Genomic DNA, 17,226 nt, shown 5'->3' on the forward strand with positions numbered 1-17,226 from the left:
AAGAAACAGGAAATAAAAAGCAGATTGTAGAACAACCCTTAGCCTTTCTTATATTTTAGATAAAAGAAAATTATATATATTTTTAATATAACAAACGTTGAACGAAAAATTGATAAGATATCAAGTTGAACATTCTCTTCACATTTACACGTAATCAGGTAGGAAATTTCGTTTCTCCCGGCTTAAATATTTACACCATGTCTATGTTGCCGCTCTCGTGGGAGGGTACGTGTGCTGGGACACCCTCGTATACGGCACCCCCGTCCCCGTTGACTTGCGGCGCAAACGGGAACCGCGTTCAGACGCCGTGCACGGCACGCGATCCCGCCACCCGCGGTGGGATCCTCAGGAACAAAACGGCAGAAACGTCGCGACGCCGATCCGTCGACGCCGCCTCAGTGAAGTCCCACCGTTCGTGGCGAACACAAGCGATCGCACCCCGTTGTTAGGGTTGCAGTCGAGAAGCCCTGAGAAAACCGTACCGCCGTCAACCGTCTTCCTTCGTCGCCAAATAAAACGCTCGCTTGCAATCCTCTTTGCGGGAAAGCGTCGCAACGCCAATTCGAACATCGAGAGTATCGAGACACGCTTTAAAGATGCCGCGGGTGAGTAATTTTCTTTTAATTTTAATTATTAATATAAAATCATCAATAATTATTAAATATATATATAATATAAAATAGATTATTAATAAATGTTAATATTTTTTAAACAAAGAATTTAATATTTTTTATAATAAAAAACAATACTGTAAAATATGTTTTGTTATTCCGAAACTATCTATGAGTCAAGATACTATTAAGTGTATAAGTTCTTGAATTATCAAAGAGAGAGAGAGAGAGAGAGAGAGCTGTTTATTTTGAATTTTTATATATTTCTGCATTAAAATAAATATAGTCTCGGATTTATAAAAGAAATATGACAAAATAAGTAGGTGGCTGAAAATGCAATTAAAATCGATTGTCTTTTATATTTACATCTGCTTTTATAAAAAAATTATGTTGTAATAATTAACAAGAAAATGTTGAACCTTGTGCAACTTTAAGAATTGCATTCGTCATGAACCAAATAAAATATTTTTTCATAATTACACATTTCATATATTTTTAATAACTATGCATTTATTGATATTAACACGATATAGCACCTTTGTTTCCCAAGATTAAACCGTCTGGTCTGAAGACAATTGAATCCATGATTAGGTGAAGATTTCCGATACCTAATTACGTACACTGCCATTATCATGCAATTGATCGACGAAGTCTTCAAACAAGCGATTAGTCCTGTAAAGTTCAGTTAAGCGCTCGCTGAGAGTGTAGAAATGAAATCATTAGTAACATCGGTTAACTAGTTCCGCGCCAGTGAGAGTTGATTGACTCCTTTCATTATCTCGAACCGCACAAACACTGATGGTATGGCAAAGAGATCCTATTACTGTCTAATTCTCTCACGATTCAATTGGTATGAATGTAAAAGTTAATTAATTATAAAATTATAATTAAAATTTTAATTTTAATATTTTTTATTTATTCATCAAAATTATTTATTGTATTATACAAAAATTAATTTTTATTTTTATTTATTTAAAAATACATAAATATAAAAAATACTTTAATATTTTTCACGTATTAGACTGATAATATAAAAAAAATTTTTATTGAAATCCAATTTAAAGATTTGGCATAGAGTTTTTTTCAAAAGATCGATTTTTTTTTAAATGAAAAAGCATATTACAATCAGCAGAAACACTACTTTGCTTAATAAAAATTGCTTTGATAATTTAATTTTTAATCATATTTAATGAGTTAACATCTTGTAATAAATGTTGGTGCAAATCTTTTACATCAAATTAATATACATTGTAAAAGATATCCGTTCGTAATCGTAATCGAGAATGACCACTGGACAGTTTCACAGAGTATGACGCATTCGTTGCAAAGGGGAGTGTCGGCGTAAAATTATAATAATCATGAACTGGGGTTCATTCTGTCACAAGCTCATTCACCAGTCACATGTCCGCTATGTTACACATGTTCTCGATACAAAATCATATGTACTATATACACGAGATAAAAATGTTGTCAGAGACGTATCCCACATTTGACGCTGCAGAATGCGATCATACAATTCTCATCAGCACGTGCTAAAAGTAAGCGCGTCTGTTTTCAGTCTTTATTGTTTAAAATATCGGTGTGGATTTAATCCATCTAGTATAATTCTCACCGTGTTGTCAATATTAACACCAACATGGTATGAATTTATAACACCATGAATTTCAAATCAATTACTACGTTTACACGGCACGCTTTACGCCGAAGTTATAACATCGATGTTATGAAACTGGCTAATCACAGCTGTTCCTCTGAAGAATGGAATGACTGTGATTGGTCAGTTTCATAACATCGATGTTATAACTTTGGCGTAAAGCGTTCCGTGTAAACGTAGTTAATTATACCATCATGGTGTGGATTTAAAACTCATAATGTTAAATCCACACTAATATTTTTTGAAGTGTGGACAAATAAATTGAACGTTTACGTGTCATGTCATTTAACGAAGATTCTTTATTGGGCAGAGAAATTCTTTCTTTTTTCTCGCGATCGTTACATCATCATCGACGAGAATCGCAAATACGAATATTTCAAAGAACGTACTTCGAAGCTTGTTTCATTTTCTGACGGTGATAAGACAAATGCGCGCGACATATACTGTGAGTTGCGTGTGTATTCACATGCGTACGTACCTACACGAAATGCATACTCAGTTGCGCATTTTAACACGCGTGCACTGACACACTCACCATGGTGTGAGAAGCTCGATCGATACGACACATACGTGACGGGTATAATATTCCTTTGTAACACCGTTTTCCCTGATGAGGGCCTTGCAGGACTGCATAATAAGTCAGTCTCATTGTAAGAAATTCTTTCGCGATCGGAATAACGCAGACTTTTATAAACGTCGGATGCGTTTTACTTTGAAACAAATCGTAAAAAATGTTATCACATATCTTGTCTTGCACAATTCCGAAAACGGATCTGCGGTTTACTGATCATCACGGGCAATGTTCATTAGCGTTATATAATTGTATCAACTGCGCTGATGCAACATTTTAATCGAACTTTCAAGTCAAATAAACAAAAATGTTTTATTTTTTATACATATATACATACATAAATATAAAATGTGTAATCTATACATGTTCCTTATTATTATTTTCTTATGATTTCTTATTTTATTAACCCTGCTGGTCTGTTCAAATTTAGTACACGTTTACATAATCTGATCAATATGATAAAAAATCTTAAAAATAAAAAAGATCTTACATTAACAGATAAAGTTATCAAATATTAGAAATACAAGTTTTTAAATAAAATATAATAGTAAGAAAATAAATTACATGTCAAATATAAAGTCGATCAGTAGAGTTAACGTAATTCATGTGATATTTTAGTAATTATAGACTTCGAATGTTAATCAGGTGACATAGACTATTGATCAACAATTTCCGTAAGAAACGATTACTTTTTTTCTTTTTTGTTTATTTCTTCTGGACTTCACGTCGGAATGACGAAATTATGTCGATAATGCAATAAAATCCGCAAATAAACAAAGGTCGATTACAAAGGTGCTGGATAAAAATCGTGACTATTAATAGAAGTATTTTGAAATGTTATCAGAAATTCCAAAAGCGGTTATCGTAAGGACACTTGGTGTGTTATCGGGAGTTTTTGATTGATTTTTTAATTTTTAACACTTGATGTATAACAAAATCACGTGCACGATATGTCTATCATATATAAGCAGCATAGACATTTTCCATAATCTCTCATTTTTTCCTTTGGTACAGCAAGTGATAGCGTGTCATCGGGAAATGTTATCACGGAATTAGAAGATTAGTCCTCTATAAAGAGTGCCTCTCGGTTTTATAATAATAAAATCTTGGTTGATCTCTTAATAAAGTTCGTGACACATATATGATAACGCGAAATGAGAATTGGTGCAATCTGCACGTGATCAAGGATAAAGATAGACCATCCCTTACGAAACTGCGTGACAAATGTCCGTGCATCGTTGCGAATTCCTTCACGTTGCGACAAGGTCATAGAATCACCATCCCCCGTTTACGTATTAACTACTTTCCTCGATCAACATAATGCCGAAATCCGCGTTTTCTGATTATTCCGTGAATTTCATACACAATACATGATTTTTATCAAAAAGAATTTGATCTTTACGTCTTTTTACGTGAAATTTCTCGGTATGTCGTGTTCTCGACTTTGTCTCATCTTGATGGAAAGGGAAAAAGTGAAGAGAAACAAAAAAAGAGGAAGAAGGAGAACAGGCGCACAGACTTCCCCACATTCTGATAAAAATTCGTGCACAATTCTCCACGACGTGCTTATCGTCGGAATGAAGTGAGAAGAAAGAGCGAAAAGACGATACTCGCTGACCCACGAAGCCATAGTCTGCAAAAAACCCACTTGTCAGATACAGACAGGCAGATACGGTTCGAACCGCCTCGATCGCTGCCCTTCAATGAGGTCTCGTGGCGGAAGGAAAAAAAAAAGGAAAAGATTCCATAACAAACTTGGAATTACATACGTTTCTCGCTCATTACAATTTCGATCGACCTTCTTACAATGCGGCTATCAATCGACACGAGAATCGCGAGTGATCAGGCTCAAAAACCGATATTTTTGTGTCTTATTCTTTTGTAAAAAAAAAAAAGCTATTGCCTACGAGATACCCGCTATCATGTGAGACATAATTAATGAAGATGCCTCTCCAGTCTAGGTCGCCATTGATACCGAAACGAAGTTTTGTACTTTGAGTCAGACATTTCCGCACTTCATTTGTCACTCGTGACGAATACGATTATCTGAAATTATTGTTGATCTCAAAGTCCAATGTTAAGTTACGTTCCTTGCTTCCAATAAACGGAACGTGTTTTTATAAATGTGCGCGTTTTTTTTTAAGTTAGTCAACAATATAACGGAATATCAAAAACAGATATTTGAGCTCTTCTCTCTTTCAGGAAAATTTTATGAGAAAAAACCGACATAAAACACTACTAAAGAAGTTGTCTCTATTTTTCAATATAATTTTTAACCCTTAAACGCCTCTTTACGAGAACAATACACTGTATACTTAATCTAATTCAATTATATATAACTTCCATAAAAATGAACGTATTGTAAACAATTTTTTTCGATCGAAATGCTAAATATTAAGGAACGATATCACAAAAAAATGTATCTTTATTAACCCTTTGCCGATAACATAAACTTTAACTCTTCCCTCAATAATAGGGATCGAGAAAAAAAGCATATTTTTTTACTGTTCCAAATTATATAAAAAACTAAAAAATTTTGATATACTTGTCAAAGTTTTAACAACGAGTTTTTACCATATTAGAAGTCGAATTGTATTTTACTTATTTTTACAGATTTAAATTTATCAAAATTTAATCAAAATAACGATGATTTTTTTAAAAACTTCAGTTGTAGGTGGAGGGTTAATAAAAAAGATATAAGTATTAGAAAACAGTCGAGTGTGTAATAGCGTTAAAAGATTTTTGAATGATCGAAAAACTTTAGATCTTTAACATCGCACAGCAAAACACTCTGTTCCTGGCCGTTCGCTCCCTCTCGTTTTCTACGGTCTTTCCTACGAAGGAAATCGGATCCCTTTTTCGAGGCAAAGCCCCGAACTCTAACTCGAATACGGCGAGTCCGTGTCTAATTTTTGTCTTCCCTACGAAGGGCTTCTAGTATCTAGCATCTGAGCGAATGGGAAGTAGAAGAAGCTTGCGCTACTGCCAGGCACTGAATGGCACCAATCAATATATGCCCAGCCTGGTCCGCCAGGATATCACTAGCAAATACGCCACCGGCTTGATTTCCCAAATGAAGACTTCCTATGTACGACTCAAGTTGTCACGATGAATATGCCACGTAAACCGGCGACACACTTCCACTGGATAACGTCATTCTGACGTAGACTTTACCCCATTGATCGCAGGTTAATGAAAATTTTGCGTGTTCATCTCATATCGTAGTTTTCAAAGCGTTCAGTAATCTGACACGAGTATATCAATCGCAAGTCACTCTTGTCATATTAATTATCGTTTGCGTCATGAAAAGATGTTTACATGTTAATAGATATTTTTTTGCAAAAATTGCTGTTTTCAAATCACAATTTTTTGCGATAAAGACTGCTATTTGAAATGGACGTATAAAATCTATTGAATCCTTGACGTTAGAAGCCTTAGACTTTATAAAATTTATGATATCCTATCGTGATAATAATAGTTTATTGCCGAGTTTTTTAATACCAACGATGGATATGAAGAGTGAAGTAATCAATCGATTCTGTATAGGTAAATCTTGCAATGGTTTCGTGGCGCGTCCAGCGGCTATTCATTCGTGCGATCATAGGCGGTTACCAATACCCCCTGAGAATTTAACACCTGGGCTAATAACCGCCGCGAGATAAACCGCAAGTCTGGTAATTCATGCATCAACATTGTGTTTCACCAGCGATATGCAGTCAGGAAACTAATTGTCCGGACAGTCATTATCAATGATTTCAGTGTGACAACATTACACTGGAAAAGAGTTTAGTTACAACATCTAACTTTGACAATAGTTGGCCCTCTTACTTATAATAAATTAGATATTATCTCAGCAATATACATTTCATCCCAAAACAATGTGATAGAGATAAAAGATGTAACGGCGGAGACAAAACATAGAAAATGTTTAGAACCTCTCTTTATCAATTTCTTTTATCTTCGTATTGCGATAACGGCATATTTTGATAGCAAAAACATCTTCGTTACTACAATCAATAAACAAGCTGATCTAGTATAACTATAAATGTGTTCAAAATGTTGAAGTGCATATCGGCGCTCGATGGTCGCGGGTTCAATTATTAGGAACTACAGGCAAAAAAATCAAACTGGATAAATGCATGCAAATTAATCTTGTTGTTTTATCAACTTAATTAGTTAATATATACAGCAAAGTATATCAAATGAGAAAAAAGTTCTGCAATCAGGGCAATTACGATAAGCTCGAGCGTGTAACTCGTTAAAAATTCAGCAGAATAGCAATTACAGAATTTTCAAAAAAAAGATACATAAAATACGCAAGAAGTATTATATTTAAATTAATACTTAGAAGGCAGATTGCACTCGAGGATAAAGTTTTTGATTAAAATAGAGATATAAAAATAACACATATTGCTTATTAATCCGAAGAAATTACGCGTATGTTGCAGCCAGTTTCGAAAGGAATTCCTCAATTATCGGGACGAGGACAGGTGGAGAGGCGGCGGCTACCGTTTCTCAGAGCTTCTACCAAAACCAAGGAGGTAAAAAAAAAACAATGCATTATAAATGCGAGCACCGATCATAGTGCTATAGAAAAACTAGAGAAACTTGTGAATGTTTTAAAAACTATATGTAGAATATATATAGGACGAAAAAAACGTTTTTGGTAATTTAGATATAATTAAATTAATTAAAAATATTTTTCATTGTCTCTTTGTCATCATATATATATATCCAATTATATATATTATTATAAATATACAAAAGCATTCTCAATTTCGATAATAAAATATAAAATAATACATACAATCAAATATGATGTGGAATAAACACACAGTTATTGTAATTTAAAATTATATTTTGTATTAGAAATCAAAATTAGTTAACTAAAATTAGTTTAATTTAAAATAAAATTTTATTTATCAATTCAATTCTACAAAATTTTCGTATAGTAACCGTGTGCTAATAAAAATTGTATCACGTAATTTTCACGGCGGAGAAGTTGATTACGCCAATGAATGTGACGTCACTATTGCCATAGTAACTCGTAATAAACAATAAACAGGATTCTAACCAAATTTGAAGATGCACATGATTTCGCGTGTGCTTTTGATACATCATCCCTTATATTTTTATTACATATTTGTATAAGTTATCTAGATAATATTTATATACATAATATTAAAAATAATTGTTGATAATATTGAACTAGGATGAATCATATTTTAATTAAAAAAAATAATTTTGAATGAAAATCTATAATAAAAAAAGTAAATAAGTTCTTATTAACAATATGTTTTACTTTGTACGTATACAATTCCTTTTGCTTTATTATTTTCTTTCATAGCGATATCGAATTAACAAAAAAATTGAATTTAATGTTCTGGTGCGAAAATGAAATATAAAAGCGTTTTTAATCAAGTAAAAATAGAACACTATTTTATGACAATGTAAAGTGCAGCAGAAAATTATGTATGTACAGACGGAACGAAGCAGTGGAAGTAAGATGGATTCTGCACGCAGCGGGGGTGCTATAGAAGAACAAAATAGTGATGAAGATCTGTCGCCAGACGCTTTAGTCAGACAAAATTATGAACTCCGTCATCGTTTGGAAGAGGAGACTGCGAGTTACAAAAGACGTTTGGATACATATCGGCAGGCTCAGCAACACCAAGCTGCCCTCGTCTCACGATTACAAGCTAAAGCAAGTATAAACCTTCTTTTTTTTTATTAAACATAGATTCATCGGCGACAGCGAGTAACAATTGAAGATCCTCTAGGTTCTGCAGTATAAACAGAGGTGTTCGGAACTCGAGAATCAAATGGCAGAGACAATTCCGTGCGACACTAGTAAACCATCGACAGCCACAGTATCGTCCACTACCGTGCTTGAGGCTGCCCATCAAACTCTACGGGATATACGCGAGGAGCAAATTCACGACTTGGATACTGCCTTGAATAAACTCGGAGATGAACGACGAAAGTATGTAGAAATATCATAAATTGGGACTGAATGAACTTTTTTTTGTAAAGGTTCATAGGAAATATTTTAGACTCTTATCATAGACAATCAGAGGATTACGTTTGATATTTACCATAAAAAGACATTTTCAGGAAAAAAAAGGTTTCTTAATTTCTATTCAAATCATCCTCTTTGCCACAAAAAAGGCACAATTATCAGCTTTATAGACAAAATTATCCTCTTATAACATCCACGGTTTCAACAAAAAAATTTAATAGATGCTATTCATATTTTCTTAAATAACTGTTATCCTCTCATTTATCTTCTCTACAATTGAACAAAAATTGAAGTTCCATATACATAATAAACATATTACACGTAATTTACAAATTAAAGACAAATATTTTACGATTCCTTACGTTAAATCTATTTCCGAAAGTTTCCTTCTTATTTCCAGTATGTTTCATTGTAAACTAGTCTTTTCTATCCCTAACATTAAAAAGTCTTATTAAGAGAGGAAAAGATAAGTTAGATTTTCTATCTAACCAGAACGTAGTATATAAGATTTCTTGTGACGATTGTGAGGCGAGCTATGTTAGTCGGACTAAAAGAAGTACGAGAATACACGAACATATCTCTGATATTAGAAAGAATTCTGGTTCTCCTACTGTCATAATTGATCATTGTATCAATTTTTACCACAATTTTAGATGGAACGAAGTGAAAATTTTAGATTGCGAATCTTCGTACAACAAAAGATTAGTGTCTGAAATGATTCACATCAAAAGACAGAAACAAGGTCTTAATAGAAAAAATGATACAGAATCGTTACTTGAATCTTACTCACAGATTATTCAATGTCTTTCTCCTTCTTAACTGCATTCTTTCTCTTTTTACTTCCCCTTTCCCCACTTTCTCTTCCCTCTGCTTCAATTTCACCCCTCTTATGTTCCCCTTCCTTTCTAGTTTACCACATCAACCTTCTTGTTTTAGTATGTCGAATTTATATTGTCTCTGAACTTCTTAGAGAAATGACTATATTTTTACTATCATCGCGTTGCCTAAGAATAGACGACTTTTATATTATATTGACACACAATTTTAAGATATTTATTCTCATTTAATTTAGCTGTTACTAAATTAAATATATATAATTTATGACTGTACATCGCACACTTTCAATTCGTATTAATGAATTTAGTTTACATATATATTAAATTACTTTTTTATTTTTATTCCTTGCTTCTTATTTTGTATTTCTCGTATTAGATTGTATTTGATTACTTATTCCTATTACATTTTTACATTATATTTGTACTTTTAACAGAAACAATTATGTTTGTCTATAATCTACATACATAAACCAGAGGAATACATGATTACCGATTACACAACATTCTTATAATATTTACTTCATACTGAGCGAGATTGATGATATTAATACTGCAATTGAGAGTAAACTATAATTTTTATATATCTTATCTCTTTGTGATAATTCCACTGTTATTTTTGTTAACATTGATAATGATCCAACAGGGAACGTTTGTTTTTGTTTTATTATTCACTGTCGGCAAATTAAAGTTTTATATTTTAACTAAATGACATGTTTATTTATTAACGGTTTGAAATTTTAATTTATAAGGTTTCAATCTTAGGCTCGTAGCCTTTTTTCTTTTGGTTTTTTAAATTGGTATAGCAACTGTATGGTGGAATTTACGTAAGAATGTTTGGAACAAAATTTGAAATTTTATCAAATTCACGTATGGTCTACTGTATTAATTTGAATCATACTTTAAGACTGATTATTAAAGCATCTTCTCGTTTGTCTAAGAAAGAATTGCAATCGCATTTGTATTTTTGGTGACATTATGTTGAACAGCAATTTAAATGAGTTGCACAGGTAATCGTTTTAAATAAATTTTGTAGAGCACACTCATTTAGGAATATGTGAGATAAGACTGATTATTGAAGTATCTTCTTGTTTTCCCAAGAAAGAATTACAATCGCATTTGTATTTTTGGTAACATTATGTCGAACAGGAATTTAAATGAGTTGTACAGGTAATTGTTTTAAATAAAAAGTAAAAACTGTAGTCGTTTTAATTGTAATTGTTTTAAATAAAAAGTAAAACCTGTACAACTCATTTAAATTCCTGTTCAACATAATGTTACCAAAAATATAAATGCGATTGCAATTCTTTCTTAGACAAACGAGAAGATTTAATAATCAGTCTTAAAGTATGATTCAAATTAATACAGTAGACCATACGTGAATTTGACAAAGTTCCAAATTTTGTTCCAAACATTCTTACGTAAATTCCACCATACAGTTGCTATACCAAACTGGTCCAGCTTTCAAAAATAAAGTTTTTAGTAGTTTAGCCAGTTGAGGTAAAGTCGACGAGTCGCACCAATTTTAATAATACCTGAAAATGAATTTCGTAAAAAAGGGCTTATACATAATAATAATTACTTGTATTTGTTACATACGCATTTTTGCACTACATGAAAAAGGTGTCGCTTTGCTCCGCGAACCGAGTTATTAATTGTTATTAATTAAAGTTGACAAATATCCAGATTAGGAAATCTGTTGCATCGATGGCATAGAGTTAAACAAAAAATTTTTGGTAAAGGTGCAATAAAGGTCGATCCTCTTAAAAATCGAAGAAATTATGCTCATTTGACGCGTTTTTCCATAAAACGAAAGAATCTGGTAGAAAAAAGCGCCGCTCTGCCCCGTGAACCGAGATATTAAGCGTTAAAGTTCACGACTATTCAGGTTAGGATATCTGTCATGGTCACGCTTGGAATATTTATAACCCATGTAGACAGTGGGGTGTTTACTAGACAGTAAAAAAACCGTTCTCACACGTATCTACATGGGTTAGAAATATTCCAAGCGGACACTGTCTCAGCTGTAACTTCTAGGCGGTTAGGCCCCAAGCGGGTAGGATATGATATTTATATTTTGTTCGGGCGGCGTAGCCGCCCGAACCCAAGCATTACTGTCTACACACTCCACTGTCTACATGGGTTACAAATATTCCAAGCGGACACTGTCTAAACACTACTACATACGTTTAATTTATTTAATAGCATTGATTTCAAATTTCGTGCACTCTGACTGAAACGAAACTAAGCGCATGCGCATGAAGTCAAAGAGCATGAAGAAGGCATACTCGTAGCACTACACGTAGTCGGTATGACAGATATCCTAACCTGAATAGTCGTGAACTTTAACACTTAATATCTCGGTTCGCGGGGCATCGGTTCGCGGGGCAGAGCGGCACTTTTTTCTACCAGATTCTTTCGTTTTATGGAAAAACGCGTCGAATGAGCATAATTTCATCGATTTTTAAGAGGATCAACCTTTATTGCACCTTTACCAAATTTTTTTGTTTAACCAAGCAAATACTCTGCTGTAATAAAAATAAAAACAAATAATGTGCTTTTAAAGCAGAGAATTTATGTAATTGAAGCAGAAAATACTTATTCTAGTTTCAATTACATGTTCTCACGTCCTTCTTTGCCATCGATATGACGGATTTCCTAACCTGAATAGTCATCAACTTTAACGATTAATATCTCGGTTCACGGGGTAAAACGATTTTTTTTTTTACCAGATTCGTTCATTTCGTGCAAAAACGTGTCGAGCAAGTCTAATTTATGTATGTAGAAGCAGAAAATCACTTACGTGTTCCTCTAATCCAAATCCAGATGACGGATTTCTTAACCTAAACCTAAACTCTCTCTATCTCATTTTAGGTCCGTTTTCTGTGACTGAACTAGTGTACACTTTTGGAACTTAAAGTGAGATAGTATACGTTTGATATTTGTTTAAAACGAGAAAGAGAGTTCTAGAACAGTCTAGTACAGGAACAAAAAACAGACCATTCAATTCCAAAAGTTTTCTTCTTTTTCTATATTTGAATGGCCCAAGTTCCAATGTGATTGGATTCACGTGGCCAGTCTTATCCTTCTTCTTCTTCTTCTTGAATTATTGGCTCCGCTGTCCGCAACCTTACCAGATAGGTCGGAAGTCGGAACTGAGCCATTGATGGTCAGGATGGTCTGCATAATGAAGGCGGGTAATAGACTGTATGGAGGGGTTATAGTAGGGGTTCACAAATTGAGGAGAGCCCGCGCCCGAACCGAACGCCTGCTGCCACCCAGCGGTGGTCGTGCGCCATGAGATCGGAAGCGGGTGTTCAAAAAAATAATTCGGAGGTTTCCATGAAGGCTAAAGGATCATCTACAATAGGGATCCGTAACCACAACGTAACCGTAAGAAATCCGTAGATCACCGTAGAAGCGCTTCCGTAAGAGTTCAAAAAATTTTTGAACTCTTACGGTAATGTTAACGAAAGTTAGGTTAGAGATTGTGAGCGAAGAATTGAGTTCTATTTTCTGCAGAGTAAATAAATTGCAATAATGCTTTATGAATCGGATCGGGTTTTAATCGATTTGGTTGAGAAGAACGTGTAGTCGCTTTTACATGATAAAAGCCGTCCTGACTATAAAGATCGTGTTAAAACACGGAATTCATAGCAGTCATTCGGATAAACTTAAAAAATTGCTCGTGGTCATTATTTTTAAGCAATTGAAAGAGAGTATAAAAATGACCTTTCGTTTACGCTCCAACAGCATTGGGCGAACCCAATATTTTCTTTTTCGAATCGTTTTCCTCTTTTTCCGCAATAATTGCAGCATTATTGCAACCAAATTATAAGCCAAAAGAGCTATATTTCTAATTCGCTCAACATCCATTATATAAAATTGAACTTCCGATTTAGTTGTCAAAACACAAAATTGAACTTTCGATTTAATTGTCAAAACACAAATACTATGAAGCAAGTTAGAAATGACTCTTTTACGATTCGTTAAGTTAACGTTACGTTACGGTTACGGACAGCCATTGTACTGTTATACCGCGTAACACGGTATTGGATTCGAGATCCAGCGGGGACGACAATAGGCGGGCAATCAACTCACACAATACCGAATAACTTTTTATAATCTCTTTTTTATTAAAATAGTATCTCTCATGTAAATACTTAGATTCGTTGTCACCTTTTTTAGACCGAGTAATGCGACGCGCTTTTGACTTCTCGAATGACCCCCGTCTGCTTCGCATCTTTTCTTTTTATCTCCTGCTCTTCTCGGCCGTCCTTGCCGAATCAGCGCTTCCTGGTCAGCGTTCTGGTTATCGATCAAGGATGCAACGGCCGAGTTCTATTAATCGCTTTCGCAATACCAGCCTTCCTCTTTTCTTTCGCAGTATTTATTAATATTATCTTATTACCATAACTCATATTTTGACATATATATACGTGCTTATGCAATGGTCACTTGTGCAATGGCACTCGTGACATACTATACGGGGTGGATTTCTTACGTTACCGGTTACGGTTACGTTACGGTTACGATTTCCTATTGTACCTGCGCCTTAAGAGAAGTCTCCGGAGTTTAGGAGAGGGACGGGAAAGGGCAGGAAAAATGTTTTCCGGAAACTGTGGGAATTTAGCGTTGAGGTAATTACGCAAATGGAGGGATTTGCTTCTGTACAGTTCACAGTGGAAAATAACATGATTAATGTCTTGATTATAGCTTCCACAAGGACAAGCAGGAAGTCTACAATGTTTACTCTGAATAGACTACTATTGAGGTTGTAGTAGTTAGATCTAAGGCGGTTAATCAGGACGATTTCCTTTCTGTTGAGAGAGAGGTTGTTAAATCATGGCTTGGCCGAGTCCATGGGAAAATATTCACCTAAGATAAGAAAAAAGTCAGATTCTCTTAAGGCATTTACAAGATCTTGAAAGAAAGTAATAGGAGTATGCTGGCCAGGATGCCTGTATAGATTAACCAGGACAACGGGCCCTTTCCCGGTAATAATTTTAATGACTTGGTCTTCAACAGACGAATGTTCGATGTGGTGAAAGAAAATAACCTCAAATTTAATATTTTCTTTAATAAACGTGCAGATACCACTATGACTAACCTGATTAATGTCAGATCTAACCACGTTGAAGGTTTTAAACCTGAAGACGTCATCTGGCTTAAGCATAGATTCTTGTATGCAAATGACGTTGAATTCTTTGGCAAGAGATGTCAAAGAAGCTTGATTACCTCTAGCTCCTCCGCAGTTCCACTGAAGAACCCTAAGGTGAGGCCTAGATTTTTTACGAGAGGTCATGGAATCGACCTGTAGTGCCCTACTGTAAGTACGAGAAATTGATATTATATCGGAAGGGGAAGAAGAAGTGTTTAGTAATTGCTTTTTAATTCCGAAAATTACCACGCTGATAATCAAGAGGTGAGGGCGAAAATTCCTGATAATTTGGGTAAGCTGAATCATATTGAGGTGGACGTTCTTCATATCGATAGTGAGGCGGGTAAAAGTTATTGTCATATGCGTTAAATCTCGCATTATTATTAGAATTGGTGAACCTCTGAATAAATGATATGATAATATTAAGTAGAGAGTGGCAAAATCATGATTGCGGAAACAGCGTACAGCTTCAGAGATTAAGTCCATTAGATCCGGAATGAAACCAAAAAAGTCAAAGCCATTAGAGCTCCCAAAGCCAAAGCCACGCTGAGGAGGGGGAGCATATTGATAAGCCGTACCTCTGGTATGTGCACGTTCTTGTGAATCCTGATAGTCGTTGAGCGCCCTTTTGTCGTATCCGGGATTTTCTGGGAGTCTGCTGTTGGAATTTTGATTGATCTGGAATTTCTGAGATGGACGATACCTGTTCATGTTGTTTTGCGAAGGGTTGTGTTGAGCTTGGTGTTGAGCCATGCGTGATCCAGCCGCTTCTGCATATGACATGCGTCCGTGACCCGGGTCATCTCTGTCTAGGATGTTAAAAGAATTAGAGGTATCGTAACTAAGTGGAGAAAAATCAGAAGAAGTTTTATAGCGAGTATTGGCGCGCAAGCGCGGAAAGTCTTGTGAGTCCATTATGTTGGCATGTCGAGGAGAAGTTCCGCTCTGGTCGCCGATAATCCTTCTGGCGTCCGCAATAGAGATATTCTCGATGGTAGCCAACTTGATAATATTATCTTGCCTGGAGACTGCTGGGCATTCCTTGGATGTAGCAAGATGCGAGCCTTTACAATTGATACAGAAGACATTGACTTCGGCCCCTTTGCGAGGGCATGGTTCCTCTTCATTATGTACATTATCCCCGCAGTAAAGGCATCTTGGCGAACCCTTGTAAACCTTCGCCACATGTCCAGCCCTGTAGCACTTAAAACATATGCGCGACTTAGGTATAAAAGGACGTACCTCGTGCCTAGTTTTGAATAAGAAGACCTCCCTGGGAAGCACCTGTCCAGCAAACTTGATACGAAGAGTCTTGGAAGGAACATACTCACTCTTGTTGTTAATTGTGATCCTTCTATTAAATCTAAATATGTCCAGTATCTTAATGCCGGGGGATTCCATATTCCTGCGAATGTAATCCAGTTCCAGTTCTGTGGGTACATCTTGAATGACACCCTCTCTAAGTACCCGGAACGCGGGAATGAAACTTTAAGGTTATGTTTAGCAAAAGCAGGGTTATCAACTAGCCTGTTCGCTGCAGTTGCAGACTTGGCCTCAATGAGAATTTTCCCACGCCCTATTTTCTTAATTTCTTGAATGTCTGTGATACCAGACTTGGCGACGATGCTTGAAATCATAATTGGATGCATCGATTTTTCGCGGTTCAAATCATAGACATAAACAGCATAAGGGCCTCTATCCTGTGGGCAGTATTTGAAAAATTTTTTAAGATTCGCAGAGGCGGTGTCAGAGGGATCTTGACTTTTAGCGGAAGATCTCTTTGGGGGGGAGATTGAGTCTTGACTTTGAACTTCCGCTTCTTCCAGCGAGGGCCGCTTCCTCGTGTTCGTAATGTCGTCAATTTCCATAGGCGAGTCTAAAGAAGAGGCCAGATTGCGTGATCCTGAAGAAATTGTCACTGTTGACGGCGAGGACGCACTATCAGGCTCTTTTTCATTGTTTGAGATATGCGGTGTCATATCAGAAATACCCGCTTCATTAATGAGTGATTTGAGCATGACACTCGACATATCGCTAGATTCCTTCGAATTCATATTAGAAGAAGGAGGGTTTGACAATGTGGATGGAATAAAAGAAAATGCAGGAGATTGAAGGGTGAAATGGACATTACGCTTCTGACTGTTGCTCAGGTTGTTGTCTCCGTCCGAAGCAGCGGCCATGCCAGTGCAACGACGGTTGAGACGAAACCGTTGATTATTCTACGCGAGTGGGAAGCGTATGCACGAGACAGCGGTAATAAAAGTTAGATGAATAAAACAGAGCTCTGATAAGAGCTGATAAACAGAAAAACCGAAAACACTTCGAAGTTCGCGAGAAACGCGTATAATACCGCGAAAAACCACTGTAGTGGCAGAGA

General features: G+C 35.5%; 2 protein-coding genes across 2 annotated transcripts in view; both read left to right on the top strand.

The window, feature by feature from the left end:
- The first annotated feature begins 551 nt into the window (after positions 1 to 551).
- On the top strand, positions 552 to 8,570 carry LOC108760270 (rootletin-like). Its single transcript, XM_018506098.1, has 3 exons — positions 552 to 605; positions 7,285 to 7,377; positions 8,319 to 8,570. Exons 1-3 carry the CDS (start codon positions 597 to 599, stop codon positions 8,568 to 8,570), a joined length of 354 nt encoding a protein of 117 aa, XP_018361600.1. The 5' UTR covers positions 552 to 596.
- A 52-nt stretch (positions 8,571 to 8,622) lies between these two features.
- Positions 8,623 to 17,226, top strand: part of Root (ciliary rootlet coiled-coil, rootletin) — a 29,517-nt gene continuing 20,913 nt past the window's right edge. Inside the window, exon 1 of the mRNA XM_018506139.1 lies at positions 8,623 to 8,819. Coding sequence (XP_018361641.1) covers positions 8,659 to 8,819 — 161 coding nt within the window. The 5' untranslated portion in view covers positions 8,623 to 8,658. The remainder of the gene's footprint in view (positions 8,820 to 17,226) is intronic.

The sequence above is a fragment of the Trachymyrmex cornetzi genome, unplaced genomic scaffold, assembly GCF_001594075.2.
Source record: "Trachymyrmex cornetzi isolate Tcor2-1 unplaced genomic scaffold, Tcor1.1 scaffold1075, whole genome shotgun sequence".
Classification (NCBI taxonomy): domain Eukaryota; kingdom Metazoa; phylum Arthropoda; class Insecta; order Hymenoptera; family Formicidae; genus Trachymyrmex; species Trachymyrmex cornetzi.

What these genes read in the sequence shown, in the direction of transcription:
- LOC108760270 (XM_018506098.1), top strand. An exon ending in CTTCTACCAAAACCAAGGAG is followed by an intron (nt 7,378 to 8,318) that starts GTAAAAAAAAAA and finishes ATGTATGTACAG; the next exon opens with ACGGAACGAAGCAGTGGAAG.